The following is a 27,608-nucleotide window of genomic DNA, read 5'->3' as shown; positions in this document are numbered from 1 at the left end:
TCAAGCTGAGAATACTGGTACTTTCCTAATTTCTAGGTTGCCTTCTCCCTCTTGTGACCTACAACTAGCTCTGCAGACATGCCCAATCGTTTCCCTCTATCAAGTGTTTTGGGAGCTTTCTGAGAATGTGGCTGGAGCTGAGGGATCAAACACGTTTGCTTGGACCATGAAGCCTCCAGAGGTTTCCGATTGCTCCAAACTCCAAAGCAATTCCCTCACAGAAGTCTTAGAAACTTAGAAATCCAAAGAAGGCTTCTAACTCTATCCTTCAATGTTCTAGGTTAAATTTTGTGCTACTGGCTATCAATGTCTTCCCCAATATTCTTCCATCATAAGAAAGAGAAAGATCAAAGGACATCAATTCTTAGAACACACGCAGTCTCACTAAATACTCCAGACTCCAAGACCTTGTACCTAACTATAGAAAGGGTGCAGAAACAATTTGGTTTGGGAGTAAGGATATTTAGCCCAATTTTTATCTCCCAGATGTTAGCATTTTGATAGTGAACAAGCCTAACTAGAATCACTTTTTTTTTTCCTCTCCCCTTCCCCATTCCCACCCCAGCTGTCTGTTCTCTGTGTCTATTTGCTGCGTGTTATTTCTTTGTCCGCTTCTGTTGTTGTCAGCGGCACAGGAATCTGTGTTTCTCTTTGTTGCATCATCTTGCTGTCAGCTCTCCGTGTGTGCGGCACCATTTCTGGAGCAGGCTGTACTTTCTTTCCCACTGAGAGGCTCTCTATGGGGCGCACTCCTTGCGCGTGGAGTTCCCCTATGCAGGGACACCCATGCGTGGCACGGCACTCCTTGTGCGCATCACCACTGTGCATGGACCAGCTCCACATGGGTCAAGGAGGCCCAGGGTTTGAACCGCGGACCTCCCATGTGGTAGACAGATTCCCTAACCACTGGGCCAAGTCCACTTTCCTAGAATCACTTTTTAAGATCTAACCAATGCAGTCCTATGGGCAAATAACTAAAACAAAGTGTTTCTCCTGTATCTTAGAAACATAGAGTTGGTTACATTTCCACAGTAATTACAAATTTCCTATCAGATCTCCAATTTCTTACAGTAAGAGTTGATTGAAGAGTCCCCTCAGTCAACGATCTACATGAGCAATGGAGATTTTTACGGAGAAAACTGTTGTAATGAAAGCACTAATTTCACATGAAGTTGAGGACCCAGGGATTTAAATTCTAACTTTAGCACAATCACCTCTTTAGAAAGTCATCTCCCCTCTCCACATCTAAGTTTTCTCATCTATAAACAGAGAGGCTGGCCTAAACAATCTCTAGGTTTCCTACAGTTTTAAGATGTTTTAAAACTAAAATCATTTTCTCATTTTCCTAATATCAGCTTTTAAAGGCTATGGGAAATCCTACCACAAGGAGCCACAATACCCTGAACTTTTTTGGCTAGATACTTGCTATCAGAATCAAAAATAAGTTTCTTGTGGTTAAACAAAGGGCCTACTTCCTGAATTAAAAGCTGGAATCAGACGACACAGACAGCTCAACCTGCATTGCCCACAGGAAACAAACTGTGTCCTGGTTATTAACACGCAGTAGCACAGAGCCATACTGAAATGCACACTATGTGCTTAATAATATTCTCACTATATGCAAACACCATTAATTATCCCAGCAGCACCAAAGATCAAAACATGTCTCCTTAATCTATATCCCACTACAAGGCCATAAACCAAAATCCTCTCCCTTCAAGTACAATCACCCTTCATGAACTCTACTTAGTAACAACAATCACCTAAAAGACTATAAATGGGCTTTGTTACAAAATTCAACCTCATATACAAATAGGACACCTTCTTTTCTTCCCAGCCTAACAGCAGCCCAACAGTGACACCTGCTGGAGAAATAGAAGGACTGGATCAGCTGGGGAATATCAATCCCTTAGAAGATAGAAGAAACAACCAATCGGCAAATATTTGTAAGTTATTTATACCAGAATGCACTCACTAAACTTATAAGAAAATAGTGGCCCTTCCTAAACGGGTGTGCACTTAGAATATTTTACAATATATCTCATTTTTGAGTCAGCTGTCAGCCTACATGGTATACCGTCATATCCTAATTCATTTAAAAGTGATTCCATAAAAAATATAGTATTAGTTATATTATTATAATTCTTAAACAATTATAATTCTAGATTCCCTCTAGTTTTAAGATGTTTTAAAATTTAAATCAGGGGAGCAAATATAGCTCAGTGGTTGAGCATTTGCTTCCCATGTACGAGGGTCCTGGGTTCAATCCCCAGTACCTCCTAAAAATAAATAAATAAATAAAATAAAATGGTTAATTATAAAAAAAAAAAAATCATTTTCTCCTTTTCCCAATACCAGTTTTTAAAGGAGTAACAGGGACTCCTACTGCAAGTATCCACAATACCATCCTGCTAGATCCTGTGCTATCAGAACCAAAAAGAAATGATTATAGTATATCTATAATTATATAATTATTATAATATAGCAGTGTTATTTTATGTTTATGACAAGATCAAAAGATACACCCCAAACCAAAGACAATGGTTTCCCAGTTGGGAAGAATGGAATTGGGTACGGGTTCAGGAGGGACTTTTAATCTCTATATTAATATTCTGTTGCACAAAGAGAACCATGTGTAAATTGCATATTTTAAGAGAAAAAAATACACATACATAAAATTTTTTAAAGCATGATGCCAAGGAACTTCGTTTTTTACAATATACATTTCTAAATGCTTGAATTTTTAAAAATACAAACATTATTTTTTGTCACTCCTTAATAGTTTATGGGTTTTAAATGGCCTACTTTATTAATAAATGATTATGAATATTTTAGGTATACAATGTGGTAGCCACTAGTCATATGTAGTTATTTTAAATTTTAATTAAATTTTAAAAAATGAAAGTTTAGTTCCTCACATCACACTAGCCACATTTCAAATGCTCAGCAGCTTGCTGTGGCTAGCAGCTACTGCAGTGGACAGCATAGATAAAGAAATTTCCACTACTGAGAAAATAATAGCATCACGCTAGAGAAACATACTGAAGTATTTACAGACAAAATTATAAGATGGTTGGGTCGGGGGGAGTGGATGAAAGAAGGCTGGCCGAGCACTGATAATTTTTAAAATTGGGTGTTAGGTATATGGGAGTTCATTCATTATACTCATCTTGGTTTTTATATATGTTTGAAGACCTTCATAAATAAAAGTTAAAAGAAAAATAAATAAAAATGGTCCACTTAAAAATGAGGTTACCATATTAAGGAATATACCATGGGGGGCACTTGGGAAGATCTTAAGAATCATGCAAACCAGAGTTCAAATCCCCACTCAGAGACATATTGTGTGACTTTTAACAAGAAACTCCATTTCCCTAAGTCTCACTTTCCTCAACTATAAGACTGGAAATTTACTACCTGCCTTGCAAAGAGTTATTGTAGATATCAGAAATAATTCATGGAAAGCTCATAGTAGGCTCTCAGTAATTAGCATATCTAATTATAATCAAATGGTAGAGTTTATTTCAAACCACTCAGAAGAACACGACATAGAAATAGGCACTGCTGGAGCAGAATGGGCAAAAGCTGACCAGGAGCCCAATGATACTATGAAAACAGAAACTGGTAGACTTCTTGAGGAGGTAACTGAAGAGAGCCCTCTTAGAGCTATCTTCAACAGCTTTTTGAGTGTCTAATATATGTCAGATACTGTGCTTGCTGCTTTCTCACTTCTCTTGACAGAGAGGAAGGACAGAGTCCCGGTCTCCTGATGTGGGCCACTGTGCAAGGCAAAATATTCCAAAGCCAGGAATTCAAGAGCCATTAGTCCAGAAAGGTACCAATCATATGGGCATAGTAATATCCTCTATTACTCTGTCTACTTTTGATATCCAACTAAATTTCTCCCTATTCTCCATTCCAATCCCTTAGTAACTGCCTACTATGTTGCATACACTGTGCCCTTTCCTTCCTTAGTATGTGCTTTTCCCCTAAAATTAAAAGGTCTTTCCCTCTCCAAATCATACCCATCTTACAAGACATCATTTTATAAACCCTTCCTTGATGATACTTCCCCTATCTCTGAAACAGGACTACATTTAATCTCAGTACCATACAATAAAGCATTTGATGGTCTACATTTTGATATAATTTCATGTAAGTAAGTCTTGCTTCCATAATATCACTGTTTACGCCCAGTGGGAAAACACCATGCATCACAGTTCTTTTGCATTCCTCACAGTGCCTAGCACAGTGCTGGAAACACTGTAACCATTCAACAAATACTTAATGATGGAGAGACTGTCTAAAGCATCCTCCTAAAATAACTAGTACATTCTGTGCACACTTCATATTCCCACCCTTGTTAGAAGCTTATGTCAGAGAAATTTCAATTGCTTCAACAGAGGATGTAATGCAGAGCAATATGCTGTTTGGATCCAACAGGCATATTCTGGGAGTTGGTGATTACGCTAGATTTGACCTTTACAAAATTACAGAAAGAAGTCCCTAATAAATCAAGATAGATGCGTGTGCAGCCATACATAGAACATGTGGTGGGCGATCAACTACACCCACTATGTTTCTTCCATGAAAGAGTTGGCTGGGAAGCCAATCCACACACAGAAAGGCCTTCTTTCTACAGACGATTATTCTTCCCCACCCCAAGGTAAATGTCCATCTGGAAAGGTCCATTCAGATCATCTTAATTGAGCAACTACCTTGCTTTCCAAAAACATCTAAGAAAATATGGACTTTGATATATATAAATTTTTTCCTCTTTCCCTTTGTCGAGTTGCAATATTCCAAAAGACAAGATTTAAGAAGTGAACATAGTTGTTCAAAGTGATGCAATCAAAGAAAAAACAGTATGTTAATCTGTCCCAAGGAAGGTTCTCTTTTACTACTAATTCTGAACACTGGTGCATTTTCTTGCCTCATAATTAAGTCATACTCAGAAAATCCTTAAAAAGGTCAATAATCAGGGCAGAGAAAGTCAATGGTTCTATCTCCTCATGCCGCTCTCTGCTAAGCTACACTTTCCTTTCAGGGCTAAACGTCACATGAGTTTAGCTAGAAATAGAGCCAGCAGAGTTAACTGACTCACACTGCTAGCGCAGGGCCTATCTTATCTCTGGCTCCAGAGCAAGATTTTTTCAAAAGGATGAAATGGAAGCTAGGGAGATCAGAAGCAGATGCATGGGTCCAGACACTCAGATACAACCACAACATTACTGGACTGAAGGAAGAGATATAAGGAGAAAAGTAATGGAAGTGGGAGAAAATAGGAAAGCAACTGCTTACCTCCTGAGTGAATCTTCCTCAGAACTTTCCTCAGACATATCCTGATGTAAGGCCTCCTGTGATACAGTCCCAGATCTGCTGGACTGGGTATAAATTCTTTCCCAGTGGCCTGTCTCCTGGTTAAAGGCCACCCCCACAGTTCTCTCCTCCTGTGGACTAGCAGAGCTGCTCAGTTCCAGCCTGCTGGAGCTGGGCGTTCGGCTCTCAGTCCGCTCAAGAGGTGGTAACTGGCTGCCACTTAATGGCATGCCCTCAAAGGTACTGGGGACCTGCCAGGAGGAGCTAGCCTCACCAGAGGAGTAGTTCGGTGTGGTTCTTTCCCAGCGCAGGGTATCATTGTTGAAGGTCAGGAGATTGTGGCAGGCACGGCAGCGATTCAGGTGGCCACGGGACAGGTTGGAATTGTTCTCACTGCTGTGTGGGGTGGGTTGATGGGAAGGACCTGGTCGCTCAGATTCAATGTTATTGTTCAGCATTTCCTGGGCCTGTTGAGTCTGGGGAGCTTCCCCACTTAGACTCTGGTCCAGTTCCTGCAGCCGGTCATACTCCAAGAAGAAGCGTCTCAGGTCACATTGAAGCTCATGGCGAATACCACCTGAGTTGCTCCGGCTGGAGCCATTCCCTCCATCTGACTCAGTAGCCAACCCTGAAGCTGGAAAACCCCTCCCTTCTGTGGCTGAAGTGTACACTGATGCCTGAGAGCCACCTTCTTGCTGTCTCAGCACAGACAGCAAACTCACTGAAGAGGCACTGGTCCTGGGTGGGGGCATAGATTCTGCCTCAGAACGGGAGTTCAGACTAAGCACTGTCCGGGTCCACTCAGATCCTGTCAGCCCAGGAGCTATTTCTCGGTGATACCTAGAAGGGTGACTAGACAGAGGGCCCCCCAAAGAGCGACGGGTGGGACCCAGACTGAGGTTGCGGAGCGTATTGCCAGCAGTGCTGCTCTGGACTGTACTGAAGGCAGACGGCCGGTTCAGGAGGCCCTGGTCCTGTTGCGTTGATGAGGCCTGCTCCGGGGGATGGAAGGGCTCGGTCTGCACAAAAGAAAAGGAAGGGGTAGTAGCCCTGGCAGAAGCAGGGGGGACACTGTCCTGGTGTGGCAAGAGGGAAGGAACTCGAGTGCCAGAGCAGCGGTTGCAAAGGCACAGGATCCCAAGGTGCTGGCAGCACTCAGCTGTGGGGTAACTGACCCGCTGTCGGAGCCTGATGTAAGCGGAAGTCCTGGGGCGCTCCGTGGTGGGCTGAGGGGGAGGCGGTGGGGGTGAGGGGGCGGCAGAATCTTGCACCGTGCTTTGCTCTCCCACCTGGATGCCAGAGGAGCGGGAGGACAGCATGTGCAGGAAATTGTGGAGGAGAGGAGTCCGGCGAACTGGTTGTGATTGCAGAAGGGCACGCTGACGGTAGTGGGATAATTCTGTTCCATCTATGGGGATCTCTGGTTCATCATCACCCTGCAGCATGGACCAGGGTGGGGCAAGGGGTAAAGCAAAGCAGTTAGGTAGAACCTCTAGGTAAATCAAGAAAAACAAACAACTGATTATCATCCAAGGAAAAATGCCTTCATAGATAGGCAACAACTCTTTATCCCTGAAGAACTGGCTTCAGACTCAGAATCATCATAAGATAATAAATTATTCATTTTCAATTAGCAACACATCTGAACAAACCAAGTTTCTTGCAAAAGCCATCTCCATGACATGGAGGCAGTGAAAGGAAACAAAATCTCAAACAGCCAGAGGTATGTGAATGACAAGCTATCCAACATTGCCTGGTGATGACAAGGTTTACTTCTAAAGAGGTGATCATTCAGGGACTTCAGAAATGACTCTTCTGTTAAGATTATGGATGTAATAACTTTAAATACACAATCTGAAGCTAGTTTTGTATCTTAACAGGAAAAAAGCACTTGGTCATTGAGAATTAAAGTCCAACAAGTCAGGATTTTAATTTACAAAATAACCCACAATTTAAATGAAGTTGGAACTGCTAACTAACTTACCTGCTGATTAGACGGATTAACAATTGCTGTAAGTAAGTAGTGTCCAAGGGGATCAAATCTCACCAGACTGAAAACACAGAAGAAGAACGAGACAAACAGAGACATGCATAGAGAGACTGTTAACTGAGAATAGAAAACTTGTGTTCTAACTTACAGCAATCATTAATAATAATTGTGTGACTACCCAGGCATACATTTCATGCTAGAGACTTTCAAATATTTCAAACATATTAAAGTAAAAAGGCTCATATCTCCTTACACCTGCCAGGAGTAAGTATCACTAAAATAATAATTTCACTTTAGAAAAATATCTAGGCTTCCATCCCAGGAAGCAGCAACATTAAGCCACCATTTGCTCATATCTAAGAGCCCATCATTACAATAAAGATCCCATACTCTGCCACAGGTTTCAGCTCTCCACTCACATTGCAGCCACACTGGCAAAGAGCATGAGATCTGGTAACAAAGAGCCATCCCAGCATCAATGATGTAGCATAGACTCGAAAATCATCCTATATCCAACTGCACCAAGAGGATCAAAGAAAGACATGGGGTGGGGGGTTGGGGGGTACACAGGAACCTTTTATGTTTTTTATGATGTAGCCTTTTTTGCGATGTATCTTCAAAAAAATACAATTTACAAAAATGATAGGGGGGGAGCGAACTTGGCCCAATGGATAGGGCATCCGCCTACCACATGGGAGGTCTGCGGTTCAAACCCCGGGCCTCCTTGACCCATGTGGAGCTGGCCCATGCACAGTGCTGATGTGTGCAAAGAGTGCGGTGCCATGCAGGGGTGTCCGCCGTGTGGGGAGCCCCACATGCAAGGAGTGTACCCTGTAAGGAGAGCCGCCCAGTGTGAAAGAAAGTGCAGCCTGCCCAAGAACGGTGCTGCACACATGGAGAGCTGACACAAGATGATGCAACAAAGAGAAACACAGATTCCTGGTGCCGATGATAAGGACAGAAGCGGTCACAGAAGAACACAAAGAGAATGGACACAGAGAGCAGACAACCTGGGGCCGGGGGGAAGGGGAGAGAAATAAAAATAAATAAATAAATAAATCTTTAAAAAAATGATAGGGGTGGGGGTGTGGGGTGTGGGTTATATGGGAATCTCATGTTTTTTTTAATGTAACATTCTATGTGATCTATTAACTTTAATAAAAATTAAAAAATAAAATAAAATAAAATGATCAGTTTTAATTCAGGTAATACGTGTCTTAATCTTGAAGGCTAAATAAACTTCAACTACCAAATCTGATACATGATTACATTTCTATCTTCTAGTATAATTAATACAGACAACAAAGAATGAACAATTACCCACCAACTATCTAAAATACCATCTGAACATCTTTCAGGTTTTCCAAAGGAAGAGTTCTATCCCAAACCCAGATAGCTTTGAACCTAAAAAAGATTCTAATGACCCCAATCTACAGACAACCAGAAGGCAGTAGAGCAGCTGGAATGAACTGCTAGTCAGCTGATAAGCTAGCTGATTAAGAAGTAGGAAGAGCCATAGGGAGAACAAGCTGTTCTGAGCAAGGATAACAACCTGTCTTCTGAGGTGATAGCAGGCATAAATGTTCTCTGCCATGTTAGTCCTGTGCCTAGCAGTGGTGTTCCACGTTACTCACCGGACCCGTTCCATCTCACTAGCTGTCTTCACCACAGCAAAAGGTTCCCGTCGACTCCAGTCCCAGAAGTGGATCTCATTGGCAGTGGCAATCAGCAGGAGTTGAGCCGTAGGGTGGAAAGCCAAGGAGGCAATGGCATTGTTGCTATCTGTGAACCAGCTCTCACTTCCACCCTATGAGTGAATGAACCAATCCCAAATATTCTCAGATTACAAGTACCAGCGGACTAGAAAATGAATTTCAAGAAAGGTCTATTCAAGGTAAAACAATTACTTACAGGGCCTACTTTAAACATCCTCTGTAAAATGGATGGAAATCAGTGATCAGGCAGTGCTGCCCATTTATCAAGACAAATATTCCTGACAGCTCAGTTCTCCAACTCAACTATGATCCATAAGCAATGAGTATACCCACAGTTCCAATTTCTGAAGGTTGCAAAAACTCAAGCTTAGTGCACAACCACCCACTAGCCAGTCGCCAATGGACAAAGAGCATCTTGCTCTGATGATCATGATCACAGTACAGTACAGCCCTTGCTTTGAGACAATAGGAAACCATCCTGAACATATCTTAGAACCTCCTGTACTATGTCATGATGGGAAAATGGAAGAAAAGTTAAATACATTGTTCATCTTAGAATGGAGGACTATACTATGGGCTAGACCTCCTATCAACTACATAGGACAACCACATGCTGAGAAGAAGCCCTAAGAACCTGGCTAGTCTCTCTTCCAGAATTAAGAACCCAATGGAAAACAAGTCTCTGTATTTAGAATACCAAAGAAAAGGGTAGCCTAAGGAAATACTTACATGTAAATCCCAAATCCTAACCTCCCCATCTAGGCAGCCAGAAGCAATAAGGCCTGAGATGGTAGGATGAAAAGTAACACACCACGGAGTACGGCGGTGTCCAATCAGAGAATGAACACATTTGCCAGTCTTCACCTCAGTAATATAGATATTATGGTTCACATGTGTGGAGGCCAAGAGAGTCCTAGGGAATCAAAGAGTGGGAAGAGAATTGAGCAGCATGTGGGAGGGTACAAAATTATCAGCTTTGAACAACACAGAAAACTGATAATATTTCTTATCCAAGCATGAAAGAAACTAAGTCTTGGGCATTCAGTATATCTACAAACAACAGAAATATTCTGATCTTTAAAAGCTTTTGGCTTTTACATGGTCCTCAAATGACACATGTCACCTTCAGAGCAATTTTTCTAGTTGGGGTACCTATCATGCCATTGGTGGCCTCTATCACACAGGAAAAGATTGTTCCTGAGAAACTTTCCAAGTTTTGACCTCCAGTGTTCATAGTTTCCTTTGCTTATTCCCATTATTTTCATGGTTAATGCTGTCCATCTACTTTCTTTCCCTTTCTGATACACTGGCAAAGCTCTGTTCTTATAGTGCTTCAAAGGGCCTTTTGGGATATGACTTGGAAGCTCAAGGTAGGCCAAATATACAGAAAGTAGTACCATCACAAATCTTAAGTCATAGAGAAGTAGTAGGTACCTGTCTGGGCTGAAGGCCAGTAAGAAGGTAGAGCGTGGACTATCTGGCAATTCTACTCTCTACAAGGAAAAAAAAAAAAGTTAAAATACATCCTTTATAAAGTATGGTTCACCATTTCTAAAAACACAAGAGCCATCCTGGATTAATATTTATAGTCGGGCTTAAAAACTAGAGACAACGATCAAGCTATAAATTGAAAAAGGTAAATCCAAATCACCTTCCGGAAAACTGTCCAGCTCTAAAAAGAAAAAAATATTTCTAGCCAATAAAGTCTTCCAAATTTATAAACAACTCCCTAAGTTCCAACTTTCCCACACAAGATAAATTATAGCCCAACTCTTTGTCATTAACCTATTCTAAGACCCATTCTACAATCATCCCTACAAGTCCTATGCCAAAAACATTCACTTTTCTTACCTTGCCCTCCCATTTCATCCACCGAGTTTTATCTTCCACAAGCTCCTGCAGAAGCCGCTGAGCTCCAAAGGCTGGAGTGCCCAGTTCTCGCCCCCACAGTATGCGGACAGCATTCTTCTCTGGGACAACCTTCATGGCACTCAGTGGACACCCTCACACCAGGCACGGTAAATGAAGGCTCAAGCAAGAGCTCACAAGCTGCAGCAGCTACAATGAGGCCATTCAGGTCCTTGTCGATTGTCCTCATGGAAATCTAAGGAATGGAGAATAAGGCCAAAGAATGTCTTTTCTGCAATCAGAGAAGCTTCCCACTGCAAACACAATTATAGTTCAGAGGGAAAAATATTCTTTTCATATTTAATGACACTTCCTTAGAAAAGACCCTGCCCAGAATTTTTCTTCCGAAGATATTTCATCCTTAAATCTCTCATATCCTTCATAGCTCAGCCTCATATCTAATGAACAGAGCAGGGGAAGGAGATGTGGCTCAGGTGACTGGGATCCTGCCTACCACACGAGAGGTCACTGGTTCTGATCCCAGTGCCTCCTAAAGAAGACAGCGGGCTGCTGTCACAGGCAGATGTGGCAAACTGACACAAGAGACACAAGAAGAGGGAACATAATGACAGATACAACAAAGTGAGGAGCAGAGATTCCTGGTGCCTCCTAAAGATGGCGAGCTGACGCAACAAGATGATGCAATAAGAGATGCAGGGAGGAAAAACAATGACAGACACAACAAAAGCAGGGAAGTGGCTCAAGCAATTAGGCACCTCCCTCCCACACTGGAGGTCCTGGGTTCAGCTCCCGGTGACTCCTAAAAATAAACAAGGAAGATGAACAGACACAGCAAGTGTAAACAACAAAAGGGGGATGGGGAGAAATAAATAAATAATCTTAAAGAAAAAAAAGCAGGGGAGCAGGTGTAGCTCGGTGGTTGAGTGCCTGCTTCCCATGTATGAAGTCCCAGGTTTAATCCCCAGTTAACACCTTTAAAAAAAAAAAAAAAAAGAACAGAGCATTTCCTAAAGATTTATTCTGTTATTCCTTTAGCAAGAAGGGAGAACTTTTCCTACCAATAAAAAGGTCTAAAAACCTGCCCTAAAACACACACCTGCACTCCCTTTCTAAGCTGCACTGCTCCCTAGTTGCTGGTTCTCCTCCTTGGGCAGCTTCCAAACCAAATGACAGGCAACAGATTTTAATAGGCTATTATTTGACATACCATTCTTACGTAGCAGCTTCACTTCTATCTCCTACCTAAAAGCAAGTGCACATTACCTACTTTGGAGTACCTTTCTTACTCTCCCTTTCTCTCCACTAAAGTTCCAGAGTAGAAGAGAGAGAAAGAAAGAGAAGAGAAAATTTTCAGTTCCTTTTTCTCATCTACCACAAGCCTTAAGGGCATAAAACTATATCACACAATAAACAGTAATTCCACTAAAATGTTAACTAATGGCAAAACACACACCTGCAACAACTGAAGAATAAATTATGGTTCCTCCATACAGTGGAATTTGTAGCCCAAGAAAATGGTGTTTCTCAAAGAATATCTACATGTACAAAAAAGTTATTCAATGTAGCATTGTTTCTGCAACTCTACTGTGAAAAATCTAAAATACAGAAAAATTAAATGGTACAATAAGCACATATCCACCACCTAGACTCAACAATGGTTAACATGTTGTCAAATTTGATTTATCTTTACAATATCTACAGATAGAGATGTGGCTATATTTGGGGTGCTTTTAAATTTTTTTAACCATTTCAGCAGAGAAAACACTTTAATCCTACATACTTCATTATGCATTTCCAAGGAATGAGGATGCTCCTTAATCACAATACCATTATCACACCTAATTTATCATCTAATACTCAGTTCTCATTCAACTGTCTAAAAAAATGCCTTTTATAACTGAATTTTTAAAAATCCAGAATCCAATGAAAGCTGGATGTTATATTTCTTTAGTCTCTTTTACTCTAGAATGGCTTCTGAGTTTTGTTTTGTTTACTTAATGTTTACAACACTGGGTTTTCAAAAAGTCCAGGGCAGTGGACTTATAGAATGTCTTACATCCTAGGCTTGTCTGTTTCCTCACAATGCCAATTAACTTGCCTCTCCATCCCTTGTAGCTTCTGTAAACAACAGGTTTGGTCTAAAATCTTGTTTAGATTTAGAGTAAATGTTTTTGGCAAGAATGCTTCACAGGTATAGCACATCAGATGACACAGATTGTCAGAATGTACCACTATTAGCAACCATTTGGCTAAAAATGAATACTGGGTTGAGGCTGTAACAGAACTCTCCTTTATAAAGGAACATTTTCCCCTTTACAATTAGCAACTGATCTATGGCTAATATTATGAATATTCTGGTTCCTCCTCAGCAGAGGCTGAAAAATGTCGATTTTTTACTATCATTATTTCTACATTTATTAGCATTCTTCTGTAAAAATTAACTTTCCCTCAATAACCAAGGCAAGGTAAAAGTTTAATTTTTCCCTTTCATTACTAACTCTGTCTTATTGTTCATAATAGCAAAAAAATTGGAAACAACTCTATGGTAAGGAAGATTCTCTGGGTACTAATACAAAGAGATCTTCAAGATATATTGTTAAGAGAGGGGAAAAGGTAAGAAACAATATATATAATAATGTTACCTTTTGAAAAAGAGAAGAAATTAATAATATATATATGTGGTTATATTCTTTTTTTTTTTTTTTTTTAATTCTTTAGCTAAGACAGCAGAAGAGATGATTTATTTTAACACATGTTAATACTCGGCCACAACTAAGAACAGAACTAGTCCAGAATGTCACAGGTCCAGGGCAAAGGATCAAAGGGATTGCTTTGGTGTGAACAAGGTGGGTGTCTCACAGAGGTGTTCACGAAGTGTGACGACCGATGTAAGTTCTGGGTCCATTGTGTAGAGTTCTAGACAGTAGCACGCAGTCAATAACTTGTACCAGGTTCCCAGGCCTATAGCATTCCATATTCCTGCTCCCCTCATCTCCATGGGTGCACACGCTAACGATTTACTTGGAACTCTGCCTCATCTTTCTTCTTTTGAACTCAGCCTGCGCATTCACTTCTTCCTCCACTTGGCTCTCATGGCACAGAGGTTTCCAACAAGATGGCGCTAAGGCCGAGATCATATATATTCTTAATATGGATGTGTTTGTGTATAAATATGCTTGTATTTGCATATGTCAAAATGAAAAGAATAAACAAACTAATAAAATGGTCATCTATTGGGGACTGGAGAGACAAGGTGAATGGAGATAAGGATAAAAAGGAGTCAGACTTCTCAATGTGCATTTTTTTTTAAATAATGTTTTTATCTTTTAAATAGGTAATGTATTTTCTTTTAATAATTCATTTTATTTTATTTATTTTTAAATTTATTTCCCTCCCCTTCACCCCGGCCCCAGTTGTCTGCTCTCTGTGTCCATTCACTGTCTGTTCTTCCATGACCGCTTCTATCCTTGCCAGCAGCACCGGGAATCTGTGCCTCTTTTTGTTGCATCATCTTGCTGTGTCAGCTCTCTGTGTGCGGAGCCACTCCTGGGCAGGCTGCACTTTCTTTTGTGCTGGGCGGCGCTCCTTACAGGGCTCCCCTAGGCGGGGGACACCCCTGCGTGGCACAGCACTCCTTGCGCGCATCAGCATTGCACATGGACCAGCTCCGCACTGGTCAAGGAGGCCCGGGGTTTGAACCGCAGACCTCCCATGTGGTAGGCAGATGCCCTATCCATTGGGCCAAGTCCACTTCCCTACATGTATTTTTCAAATTATTAAAAACAATTATTTTTAAAATAGTTAATGATGTGAGAAAATACATGTTAAGTGAAACAAGCAGAATAAAAAAATTATCTATGCAATATGATCCGAAATTTGTTTAAAATAATCCCACAGAAAATGTGATAGAAAAGAAATATAAAAACTACTAACCATCACTTTTTTTGGGTGATAACATTATAGGTGATTTGATAATTAGAAAAGACAGCTTGCTGTTTTCTTTTTGCTTCTTAAACTTAAAAAGGAATATATATTTACTATAAAAAAACAGTAATTGGCCCTTTACATCTCATTAAAGACTGCAATCTAAAAAGCACACAATCAGATGCAACCAAATAATGACAGAAGGTAAATATTTATAGCCTATACTCAAAGTTTTCTCCCTATAATATTAAAATATAAAAAGTCAGAAAAATCTACAGTAAGACATAACTCCAAGTTTCTAGTAAGCTCAAAGCTTCCTAAAGAGGGATGAAGGAACAAAATCTAGCCTTGTATCCTCATTATAGACCTCTTATCACTCATTATTGCATGATATAAATATGTACACACTGAAAATGTCAACACAGAGCAGCAGGTCAACCTTCATAATAGGCTAAGGAAGAATTAACTGGAAGAAAATAATCTCTTGGTTGACCCTGACAACTCATGGATTAAGACCAAAAATCTGGGAATGAACCCGAGGTTGCCCTTTGATCAAAACTGCTACACAGTTGTATAATAATTTTAAGTAGGAGGTGCAAGAAATACAGTTCCTATTAGTTCATCATAACCCTCTATTGAATCTACAGTGTATTTTACCCAATACAGAGAAGTGAAAAAGAATTGAGTTGGGGAGCGGATGAAGCTCAAGTGGTTGAGCACCTGCTTCCCACATACGAGGTTCTGGGTTTGATCACCAGTACCTCCTAAAAACAAAACAAACAAATGAAAAAAACCAACTCGGGGGAGCTGGTGTAGCTCAGTGGCTGAGCGTCAGCTTCCCACATACAAGGTCCCAGGTTTAATCCCTGGCCTCGGCACCTCAAAAAAAAGAAAAAAAGAAAAACTGACCATCTAACCTCCTAAAACTCAAGAGGTCACAAACATCGTATGATTAAGAAAACCATGGTGCAACCTGCATTTCCTATAGGAATCAGAAGAGGAAAACTTCTACAAGTATCCACAGCAAAACAAAAATGAAACAAAACTAAAAACTAAAAACTAAGGTCAGGATTTCCAAAAAGCTTATTTATCAATTCCCCAGGACCTAAACACACTAAAAGGTCAAATAAGAGAAAGACTCTCTCTTGTTTCAAGAAAAGTATTTGCTCTGTTCCTTTAAAAGGATAAAGGACTTCTCTCCTTATATGCTCTTTGTAATCACCTGAAAAGAGATTTTACTTTGTTCTCTAAAAAGAACAAAGGAGCTAAATCAAACTGAAATCAGACAGCCTGTCCCTGAGAAGGAAGTGCCAGTCAAGAGTGTTTTTCATTCCTCTTTTCAAAAATGAGAAAGAGTAAATTTCCCAATCTGTCCCTTAATCCAGACTGAGACAAAGGGTGCCAAGAGTAGTCTTTGTGATGCTATTATACAGTCCCCAAAATCAAATCTCAATCATCAAAAGCCCTTAAGCAAGTAGAACCAAAAGGACATGAGTGGGATATGTACTTAAAACTAATGCTAAGATTCTACCCATTTCCACTCCACCCCAGGTAACATGACCTACATCTCTAAAAAGATGCAAAGACTGGGAAGCAGACTTGGCCCAGGGGTTAGGGCGTCCATCTACCACATGGGAGGTCTGCGGATCAAACCCCAGGCCTCCTTGACCCGTGTGGAGCTGGCCCATGTGCAGTGCTGATGAGCTCAAAGAGTGCGGTGCCATGCAGGGGTGTCCCCCGCATAGGAGAGCCCCACATGCAAGTAGTGCCTCCAGTAGGGAGAGCCGCCCAGCGCGAAAGAAAGTGCAGCCTGCCCATGAATGGTGCCACACACACGGAGAGCTGACACAAGATGACGCAACAAAAAGAAACACAGATTCCCGTGCCACTGACAACAACAGAAGTGGACAAAGAAGAACACGCAGCAAATAGACACAGAGAACAGACAACTGGGGCGGGGTGGGGGGGGGAGGGAGAGAAATAAATAAATAAATCTTAAAAAAAAAAGATGCAAAGACAATCACCTTCAAAGATTTTCTCTGCTTAATTCTAGAACATAATTATATTTAATAAGTACTATTAAAAAGCACGTAGAGATTATGCCACTATCCAGTGGGAACTAAAATTTAGATGTACAGGTTCCCCTTGCAATCTGATCATCTTATGCCAGCAATTTTACTCTAGCTTCCAGCTAATGATTTGGGCAAATTACTTAATCTCTTTGAGACTTAATTTCCAGCTTTGTAAAACAATTATCACAATATCTGCTTCATAGAGTTGTTATGAGGCCCCAATAATATTGTTGCTGTTACTGTCATTATTACAGAACCCTCCTCTTTGGGGTTCACTATGGCTTCCCTCACCAAACAATAGGGCCCATTTAAAGCCCGAGAGAGACTGGAGATGCATTTACGACAATTCTCAAGAGTAGGAGATTTCTAAGAAACAATTCAAAGGCTGTTACTAGACAACAAAGTAAGAAAGTACTCAGGGAAATAAGTATATTTGTGTGGTAGAAGTAATTAAATAACATTTGGGCTACCTCTACACATGCAAAGTCAATTAAAAAAAAACAAAACAAAACAACTTACAGCTATATCTGCAACATGGCTAATAATTCAGACCTCAAATCTTCTTTCAATGGCATTTAGGAGAGTGAATCAGAAAATTACTCGAGATGGAAGGGCTGTTAATATGGAGTCCAGGGAAACGGACTTGGCACAGTGGTTAGGGCCTCCGTCTACCACATGGGAGGTCCGAGGTTCAAACCCCGGGCCTCCTTGACCTGTGTGCAGCTGGCCCATGCGCAGTGCTGATGCACGCAAGGAGTGCCCTGCCACGCAGGGGTGTCCCCGGCATAGGAGAGTCCCACGCGCAAGGAGTGTGCCTGTAAGGAGAGCCACCCAGCATGAAAGAAAGTGCAGCCTGCCCAGGAAATGGCGCAGCCTACACTTCCCGTGCCGCTGAGGACAACAGAAGCAGACAAAGAAACAAGACACAGCAAACAGACACAGAGAACAGACAACTGGGGGAGGAGGGGAATTAAATAAATAAATAAATCTTAAAAAAAAAAAATATGGAGTCCAACCCCCTATTTCAGTATCTTTGTCTCTCCACTTCACTGTGGCAAAGTAGGCAAAATTTCACAGTTAAATCAGCCATGTTATACAATGTTCCATAACATGTAGGATGTAACCCAAGGTCAAGCCTTCAAAAAAAAATCCTTTAAATACTAAATCTAGGATCACTTGAATAAGTTCTCTCAACAACTGGAAAATTAACTACAAAATGCCAGGTCTTTAATTAGAGGCCTAAAAGTGGCCCAGTGGGTGGAAATACACAGGGTTTTCTACAATTGGCAGCTCTGCTTTCATTAATAGGCTCTTCCTACAGGGCATTTCAGGCCGCTTCAAATAATAACATATAGGAACAAAGTCTAAAATGTAAGCCAGCAGTCATACCTGCCTCCGTACAGCTCCTGCCTGACTCCTAGACTAGATTGCATGAGCTTAGAGGTGGGCAGAGAATTTGGGGCAAATAATCACAAATGTAGAAGTGTAACCAGGCAAGACATTCTGAAGATGAACACAACAGGAGACAAAAAACCTCCAACTATTACCTGAGTTGTGTACCTACTATGTGCAGACTAGTAAAGGATAACAGTGGTTAAAACTAAATGAATAAATTTTAAGTAATTTTTATTTTATTCTTTTTCTTACCCATAATTTCTAATTAGAGACAGTATGGACTAATGGTATGTGGATCCTATAAACAGACTGGCAAATTGAATTCCTGTTCTGACATTTTCTTTGCATGTAAACTTGGAATAGTTACTTAATTTTCCTGTACCTCAGTTTCCTCACCTGTAAAGTATGACTATTGATAATATGCATACTATAGGGTTAGCATGAAGATTGAAAGATTTACTACATGAAAAATACTTAGAACAGTAAGGGTGCAATAAATGTTAACTATTTTTAATTCCAATGCTTGTACTATGAAGAATTAGAAAAATATTTCCATTCTGTAGTGAAGAGTGAAAATGGCAATCAGAAAACAAAATTTTAATTTCTAAAAAATATTTTTTAGGTCTCATATCCCTGTAGATAATCAGTCAATTTCACTTTTGTAGGCAAAATGAGGTGGTAGTGTCACCTTTTTTTTTTTTAATAAAATCATGGGATAATAGTTAAAATAATAAATAACATTTTCATAGTGCTTATCATGTGCCAGGCACTGCTCTTATAAGCACTTTACAAAAAGTAACTCATTTACAATCCTCACAGCCACCCAGTCAGTTACAGAAGAACCCAAGAAATTAAGTGGTACATTCACAATTCAAAGCCAGGTTGTCTTGGCTCCGAAGTCTAGGTTTTTAAATTACTACAGAAAACTTCCTAATGCATAAAATAAAATCTATTACTACTACCTCTTTCTAATTTCATGTACTAGTCTCACATGTATTAAGACCCCAATAAATGTTTTACTCCTTTACAGTATCAACTGGCAATCTGCTTGTTTTATATTTTTAATGTTCATTTCCTCAGAGCTCAAGAGAAATAGACCACTAGACAATAAATTAAAGAATGATACTGAGGGAAAAAACAAAGGAAAAAAAAAGGTCTCTTACTCCTTCCTCTCCAGCAATTCATTTACAAAGTTTTTGAGAGAAAAAAGAACTTCAAAACCTTTGACCAGACAGAGCTTTTTAAAATTGGTAAAGTATCAAATAAGCCTATATCATAAAATTCAGCTACTATGTACAAACCTATCAACTCAGCAACTCCATCAAAATAAGAAAAATCACCTCTACAAATCTACTAATTATACCAAAATAAGAAAAACCACCTATCAGAAAAGAGGGAAGCAGATGTGACTCAAGCAGCTAGGTGCCTGCCTACCACATGGAGGTCCCAGGTTTGATCCCTGGTGCCTCCTAAAGAAGATGAGCAAAACAGCAAGACAACGAGCTGATGCAACAGGCTGGTGCAGCAAGATGATGCAGCAAGATGACCCAATGAAGAGACAGTGAGGAAACATAATGAGAGACACAACAAGGTAGGAGCTACGGTGGCTCAAGTGATTGGGTGCCTCCCTCCCACATGGGAAGTCCCGGGTTCGGTTTCCAGTGCCTCCTAAAAAAAAAAAGAGAGAGAGCAGACAGTGAGCAAACAACTGGGAGAGGGGGGTGGAGGATGGGGGCGGGGGTGTATAAATAAATAAGTCTTTAAAAATAAAAAAAACAAAACAGATAGGATAGTAGGTAGAGCTCAGTGGTTGCGCAGCTGCTCCCCATGGATGAGGTCCCAGGTTCAATCCCTGGTACCTCCTAAAATAAAGAAAAAGAAAAAAGGGGAAAAAAATAGAGACAGAGGCCACACTAAACCAAAAGTATTGTTTGGCAACAATACTGCAAACTGCAAAACCTCAAAAAAATACAAAGAACAGAGAATGTGATAGTGCCTATTATTGTCAAACATGAAATATTAGATAAGGATACCTCAGAACAGAAAAAGGGAGTGCTCAGGTATAGCCACATGCCAACCATTTTCTCATCCACATGACAAGACTCATGGGCTACTGACCACTTTGTATTGCCAAAGTATGTCCCAAATCAGGAGTCTCCTAAGTTTACCAACCTGTGGTAGATGCTCTCCAAAGTTAGTTGCCATCAATTCCATCCTTTCCTTACTCATATGCTGCTCACTAATCAAGACGTGAGAATATATGTCCCTCCTCTTGAATCTGGGCTGACCTTGCGACTTGCTTTGACCAAAAGAATGCAGCAGTAGAGATAATATGCCAGTTCCAGGCTGGCAGCTTCCACTTTCCCTCTTGGAAACCAGCCAAGAGGTTATAAAGAAATTCAGGCTGTCCTGGACGATAATGACACCATGTGGAGAGAGAGGCACATAGAAGACCATCAAGATGCCAGATATACAAGTGAAACCATCTTGACCTTCTAACTTAGCACAGCCACCAGCTAAACGCAGATGAATAATTCCAAATGATGCCACATAGGACAGAAGATAAATTCAAATTCCTAACCCACAGAATCGTGAGAAATAATAAATCACTGTGGTTTTAAGTCAAAAATTTTGAGGCAGATTTCTGCACAGCAATAGCTAACTAAAACACTACCTACCTGACATCCAATTCTGATAAATATCAATTTTCTACAGAAAACCTACCATCTGCTCAACACTATTTTTTTCTGAAAATAAGAAAATAAAATAAATTTAGGCAACCAAAGATATTTTGAAATGTTTTTATTTTATCATACATGTAATTCCTTGTTAAAATTCCTTCTTCTTCACTAGACTAGTGCAAAAACCATGTCTATTATTGTCCAAGTACCTAGGCACAGTGGCTAGCACAGAAGAGAATGAATATGTGTAAGTATTCATATTCAGAGCTACCAGGAAAACCCAAAATGACCCCACAACTCTCATAAACAGCAATATCTAGACCAAAAACAAAGAAACAAACAAACAAAAAACCCTGCAGTTATGGGGTGGTATAAACAGTTCAAGATCATATATTTAATTTCTACAAGTCAGATGGCTTTAAAAAGAAAAAACTTTCTATCATAACTAAACAAATTTCAATTTACCATTTCATTATGCAAATGCCTTCAGTCATTAGAGGGCCAGGCAATAGAGTATGTACAGGCTAAATCATCACCATCGCTATAAGAAAAAAACTAAACTTGGAAAAAATATACAAAAAAAAAAACCATGCCTCAAAGGCACCAGCAACATTCTTTCGTATCATATTTGAAACAGCATATTCAGAACAAAGTATAGAGATAGTGGATATTATGAGAACATGGGATATTACACCTTTCAAGCTTGAAAGTGCTAGCTATAAAAATTTCATACTAATTTCCTCCCAGAGAAAGCTGATCTTGCAATTTGAGGGGAGAGGGGTATCAGGCAAGCGCACGTGAGTGTCATATTATTTCATGAGGAAAGATAAGGCTAAGAAGTAAAAAGCTTCAATGACTGATTTTTACTACTGGGTTATTACATAATCTTGGACAAATAATACTCTCACTCAATTTCAGGTTTCCCACATGTAAACTGAATGTAATCATACCCTCTTTCTTCCTTAAAGGAATAAAGTCCTAGGATTATCATAGAAGAAATGAGCTATAAAAATTCAAGGCAGGATAACTATCTTTCAAAGTAGAAGCCAAGTTAGGAGTCAACAATAACCAAAGTATACAACAAATAGAGGAGTTTGCACAAGGAAGTGAGGTACCTGCAGTTCTGGATGAAAAAGAGAAAGAATGAAAAGGAAACTGCAGTGGTTACAGAGGAGAATCAGAGTACCTCTAATCAATTACCAGACAAATTGAAAGCAAATAAGGTGACAGAACCATGGCCAATACAATCAAATTACATAATCACTTCATAAGAAGCCAAAAGCCAAGAAATAAAATGTTAATAGACAGAACCCACACCTTTACTGCACACATGCATAGCATTTATGTTCAGAATTTTAAAATACTCTTAAGGGAAGCGGTTTTGGCTCAACAAATAGAGTGTCTGCCTACCACATGGGAGGTCCAGGGTTCAAACCCAAGGCCTCATGACCCATGTGGTGAATTGGCCCACATGGAGTACTGATGCGCTCAAGGAGTGCAGTGCCACGCAGGAATGGCCCCCACATAGGGGGGCCCTACACACAAGGAGTGTGCCCCTCAAGGAGAGCCGCCCCACGCAAAAAAAAAAGTGCAGCCTGCCCGGGAGTGATGGGTGCCGCACACACACAGAGCTAGAGCAGCAAAATGATGCAACAAAAAAGAGACACGGATTCCTGGTGCCACTGAGAAGAATACAAGTGGACACAGAAGAACACACAGCCAATGGACAGAGAGAGCAGACAACTGGGGGGGAGGAACTAAAAAAAAAACAAAACTCAAAAACAAAAACTGACCTACATCTAGAAAGAGGCAGTTCTGAATCAAGTATCTGGTACAAAGGTTGCTAGATCAAGTTTAATACGAGATAGCAAGCAATGTAACCTTTTGTTCTATCACCAACACTACCCATAAGGTTTTTATATATAAACTCAAAATAAGGCAGACCTCTATAGCGTGTTTCATGACTAGACTAACAACTTTTAAAAATGCTTCAAACATACAAATGAAATAAGTTCTAAGTCCTGTTATAATAATGATGATAATGATGACGATGATGGCACCAGCTTGTCTGCTACAGATTTTGCTTACTGGGGCTTCCTAAAGTAATTCACAATGATGTAGCCTAATGTTTGAAACACAGGAAAACTCTTGTTCAAAAACAAAGCGTGCTCAAAACTGGAAATAGGAAAGTGGATTTGGCTCAACACATAGGGTGTCTGCCTACCACATGCGGGGTCCAAGGTTCAAACCCATGGCCTCCTGACCCATGTGATGAGCTGGCTAACGCACAGTGCTGATGTGCACAAGGAGTGCCCTGCCACACAGGGGTGTCCCCCGCATAGGGGAGCCCCACGTGCAAGGAGTGCGTCCCATAAGGAGAGCCGCCCAGCACAAAAGCAAGTCCAGCCTGCCCAGGAATGACGCAGCACACAAGAGAGCTGAGGCAGCAAGATGATGCAACAAAGAGACACGGATTCCGGGTGCTGCTGACAAGAATACAAGTGGACACAGAAGAACACAAAGCGAATGGACACAGAGAAGAGACAACTGGGGAGGTGCAGGGAAGGGGAAATAAATAAAAAATAAATCTTAAAAAACAAAACAAAACTGGAAATAGAACAAAAGAAAGGATAAAAAGAAAAAAAAAAGTAAAACAAACAAACCTGGAAATAGAAAGCTGTTAAGACCCAAATTTGAGAAGACACTCTTCTTTACTCCCACTTACCTCAGAAGGAGGAAGGAAAAAGACATGAAATCTTATCTGCAAACTATTCTGGGGAAAACAGTGCACTGAGAATACAAGAACCCCTGAAAACTCAAGGAATAAAAGGGAGGAAACCACTGAGCCAAAAAGAAATTGAAGCTCCATCTTTGGGTCCCAAGCCATCAAAAGAATCAAAAAGACCAGGAAGGCTATCTTTAAATGTATAGAAATGGCAAGTCATGTTTTATTAGCAAGCAAAGAGCAGTAACTTTTGATGGGAGATACTTCATAGAGGCAAAAACAGTTTAACCCCAGAAATGGGAACTGAAACCTGCTGCCTCAGACAAACAGGCCTAATGACTTTGGCAATAATATACCTTTCATCCGCCAACAATACTACAAGTCTGAAGTAGAGCTGTTTTCAAGTTACAAATTGCAAAGAATCACATCGTTCTGTTTTCTCCAGAGCCTTTGGGAAAAAGAGAGTCCAACTCCCTTCCCTGGAGCATCACATTTCCCCAAATACTTCTTGGAAACCCCTGGAGTAACAGGCAACACTGTCGTAAAAAGCTTTGAGAACATTAACTCAGGAATCCTCACAAGTCCCAGGACAGATAGGATTATTCACAAGAAAATTAGAAAAACAAAACTTGGGAGAGATAAAGAAATTCACCTAGAGTCACAAGATGAGTAAGTAGTCAAAGCAGGATTTGAATTCAGGCTTTTCCCCTAGATAACATCAGAGCTTGACTCCCAGTCCTAGGCTCAACAGATACTGCATTCAGTGTTCTCCCATCTTAGAGTCACCCCAGGTCAGGTTCCTGGCTGACTAGAACAGGGAAAAGAAAAATTTCCCTCAAGGCTTCTGGAAAAGGAGAAGTCAAATTATTAAATGTACAGCTCAAAAGTCCAGATACCCCTCCATCTTGCCAATTGCATTTCTCAGCCAATCAAAATAAAACACTGGATTTAAGACCCTAGTGATTTTAAGCTGACTAGAAGCGGGACTCAATTTCCCAATTTTCCAAATAAAGAACACTTAAGAGGAAGGGATACAAAAACAAAGATAGACAGCCAACAAGCACATATTGAACAGCTACGGTTTACTCAGGTATTTACTCAGGTATTCGGCAGTGTTCTAGTGAACAAGAGCTTCCTGCCCTCACAAAGCCTATGTGATTGTTTACGTTTAAGTAAATGATAACAATACTTTGAAGTACTGATAAATACTAGGGAGAAAATAAAACAAGATAATATGGTAGAGCATGATGTGAAAGAAACACTTTTTACCTAGACTGGCCAGAGAGAAACTTTCTGAAATGCTGCTTGAGTTGAGACTTAAATCTTGAGGTAGAAGCCTTGAGAAAAGAACCAAGTGAAAAAATATTCCAAGGAGGCCCCTGCAGGTAAGCTTAATGTGCATGAAGACCAAATATAAAGACTACAGTGGCTGGAAAACAGCTAACAAAAAAACAGAAAAGAGAGAGAGAGATGAGTATCAAGAGACCATGGTAAATGAATGATTGTAAGCTTACAACTTTTCTTAAAACAAACACACAAACAAGCAACATAATTGAAAGAAAGACTCGGTAACAAGTGATGAAGTGATGACAATTGACAGCAAAGCAGAAAACCATCAAAGTAGACCCAAGGAGAACTTCCTCAACATGTTAAAGGGCATATATGAAAAATTCACAGCCAACATCATGCTTAGTAGTGAAAGACTGACTCTCCCTGCTAAGGTCAGGAACAAGACAAAGATGCCCACTTTCACCACTGCTATTTAACATTGTACTGGAAGTTCTACTCAGAGTAATTAGGCAAGAAGGAAATAAAATGCATCCAAATTGAAAAAGGAGGAAATAAAACTATCTCTATTCACAGATAGCAAGATCCTGAACATAGGAAATTCCAAAGAATCCATAAGAAAACTGAAAGAGCTAATAACCAAATTCAGCAAAGTTTTAGAGTACAAGATCAAACACACAAAAGTCAGTTGTGTTTCTATATACCAGCAATGAACAATCCCAAATGGAAATCAAGAAAATCCCACTTACAATACCGTAATCTAAAAGAATCAAATGCCTTCAAATAAGTTTAATTAAGGATGTAAAATACTTGATACTGAAAACTACAAAACATAGCTGAAAGAAATTAATGAAGATCTAAATAAATAAAAAGACATCCTGTATTCATGGGTAGGAAGACTTAATTATGCGAAGATGTCAAATACTACTCAAAGTAATCTATAGATTAATCACAATCCAGCAAAAGAACTGAAAGAAGGGACTCAAACAGATACTTGTACTCTGATGTTCATTGATGCATTATTCACAATAGCCAAAAGATGGAACCAACCCAAGGAATGAAGTTCTGATACATGTTACAATATGGATGAACCCTGAACACATTCTTCTACATGAAATAAACCAGACACAAAGTAACAAATACCTTATGATTCCCACTACATGAAATATCTAGAATAAGCAAATTTATAGAAGGTAGATCAGAGGTTACCAGGGACTGGAGGGAGGCAGAAGGAGGATTTATTGCTTAATGGGTATAGGGTTTCTATTTGGGGTAATGAAAAAATTTAGATAAATGGTGTTGATGGTAGCACAACACTGGAAATGTAATTAATGCCACTAAATTGTACCCTAAAAATTGTTAAAATCCTAATTTTATGTTATATATGTTACCACAATTATATATACAAAGCAGACTCAAGGACATCTCTGCAGTCTGGGGCCATTTGGTCCTGAGGATATATTGGGTTCACTATGTTAGATCTCAAAAATAACTGCTGTTCATGATAAGAACAAGTCTTCAAGCCAAAAGTTAACTATGTTTCTCAGATTCATCTTAATAAGGAAATAGCATAGATGATGTATTTGAAATAGCTCTACTAAAAGTATATTGTGGGAAGCAGACTTGGCTCAATGGTTAGAGCGTCCGCCTACCACATGGGAGGTTCACTGTTCAAACCCAGGGCCTCCTTGACCCATGTGAAGCTGGCCCACACGCAGTGCTCATGCGCACAGGGAGCGCTGTGCCACACCAGGGTGTCCCCCATGTAGAGGAGCCCCATGCACAGGGAGTGCGCCCAGTGGGGAGAGCCACCCAGCGCAAAAGAAAGTCCAGCTTGCCCAGAAGTGGTGCCGCACACATGGAGACCTGATGCAGCAAGATGACAAAACAACAACAACAACAACAACAACAAAAGAGACACAGATTCCTAATGCTGCTGACAAGGATACAAGCAGATACAGAAGAACACACAGCAAAATGGACACAGAGAAAACAACTAGGGCAGGGAAGGGGAGAGAAATAAATAAAAAATAAATTAAAAAAAAAAAGCATATTGTAAGAATTGGAGCTTAAATAAAAACAGTTCATGGGGGGGGGGGGGGGAAGACAGTGGTAAGCATTGCTGAAGATTATTCCATTTTAAAGAATAATCGAAAACTTCCAGGTAAACACGGGCATATTTCTTTGAATACAAACGTGTATCTCTACTCTCTCTAAAAATTCTATTAAAATGACAGCTAAGGAAAAAAATGAAAGATCAGAATAAGGAATCTGGATTTTATTAAGTGTAATGGGTTGTCATTAAACAATTTTAACCAAACAAATGACAAGATGATGGAAATTTGGACTAGGGCTATAGCAATGCAGGAGATGGTGAGTCAAAGTCAGGATGCATTTTGAAGAAATGGCCAAGGAACTTACAGATGCAGTGTATGTAGGATGTGAAAGAAAGAGGAATTAAGAGCTACTCCTAGGTTTTTGGCCTAAGCTCCAAGTGGATGGTAGGGCCATTTATTGAAATGGGTCTTACTTCTTGAGGAAAGTTAGGATGGAAGAGTAAAGGGGGAAAATCAATAGTTTAGTATCACCTTCCTATTTTTCTAAGAATACAAGCCTGAGAAAATATGAAAC

At 40.1% G+C, this 27,608-nt stretch overlaps 1 protein-coding gene across 8 annotated transcripts in view; it reads right to left on the bottom strand.

Moving 5' to 3' along the window:
• AMBRA1 (autophagy and beclin 1 regulator 1) overlaps positions 1-27,608 on the bottom strand; it is a 197,029-nt gene that overhangs the window by 151,625 nt on the left and 17,796 nt on the right. For 4 of the 8 annotated variants that reach the window (XM_058306283.2, XM_004457910.4, XM_004457911.4 and 1 more), the window contains 7 exons: positions 10,876-11,128; positions 10,459-10,517; positions 9,754-9,937; positions 8,944-9,116; positions 7,304-7,370; positions 6,609-6,755; positions 5,302-6,338 (listed from right to left, as the gene is read on the bottom strand). In XM_058306283.2, the coding sequence (XP_058162266.1) occupies positions 5,302-6,338; positions 6,609-6,755; positions 7,304-7,370; positions 8,944-9,116; positions 9,754-9,937; positions 10,459-10,517; positions 10,876-11,010 (1,802 nt within the window). In that variant the 5' untranslated portion in view covers positions 11,011-11,128. Of the gene's footprint in view, positions 1-5,301; positions 6,756-7,303; positions 7,371-8,943; positions 9,117-9,753; positions 9,938-10,458; positions 10,518-10,875; positions 11,129-27,608 lie in introns of all 8 variants that reach the window. The other 4 variants (XR_011649911.1, XM_004457908.3, XM_004457907.4 and 1 more) reach the window with 1 other exon arrangement.

The sequence above is a fragment of the Dasypus novemcinctus genome, chromosome 10 (assembly GCF_030445035.2).
Source record: "Dasypus novemcinctus isolate mDasNov1 chromosome 10, mDasNov1.1.hap2, whole genome shotgun sequence".
Classification (NCBI taxonomy): Eukaryota; Metazoa; Chordata; class Mammalia; order Cingulata; family Dasypodidae; genus Dasypus; species Dasypus novemcinctus.
The sequence above is the reverse complement of the archived record's forward strand: the minus strand, read 5'-3'. Positions and strand labels throughout refer to the sequence as shown.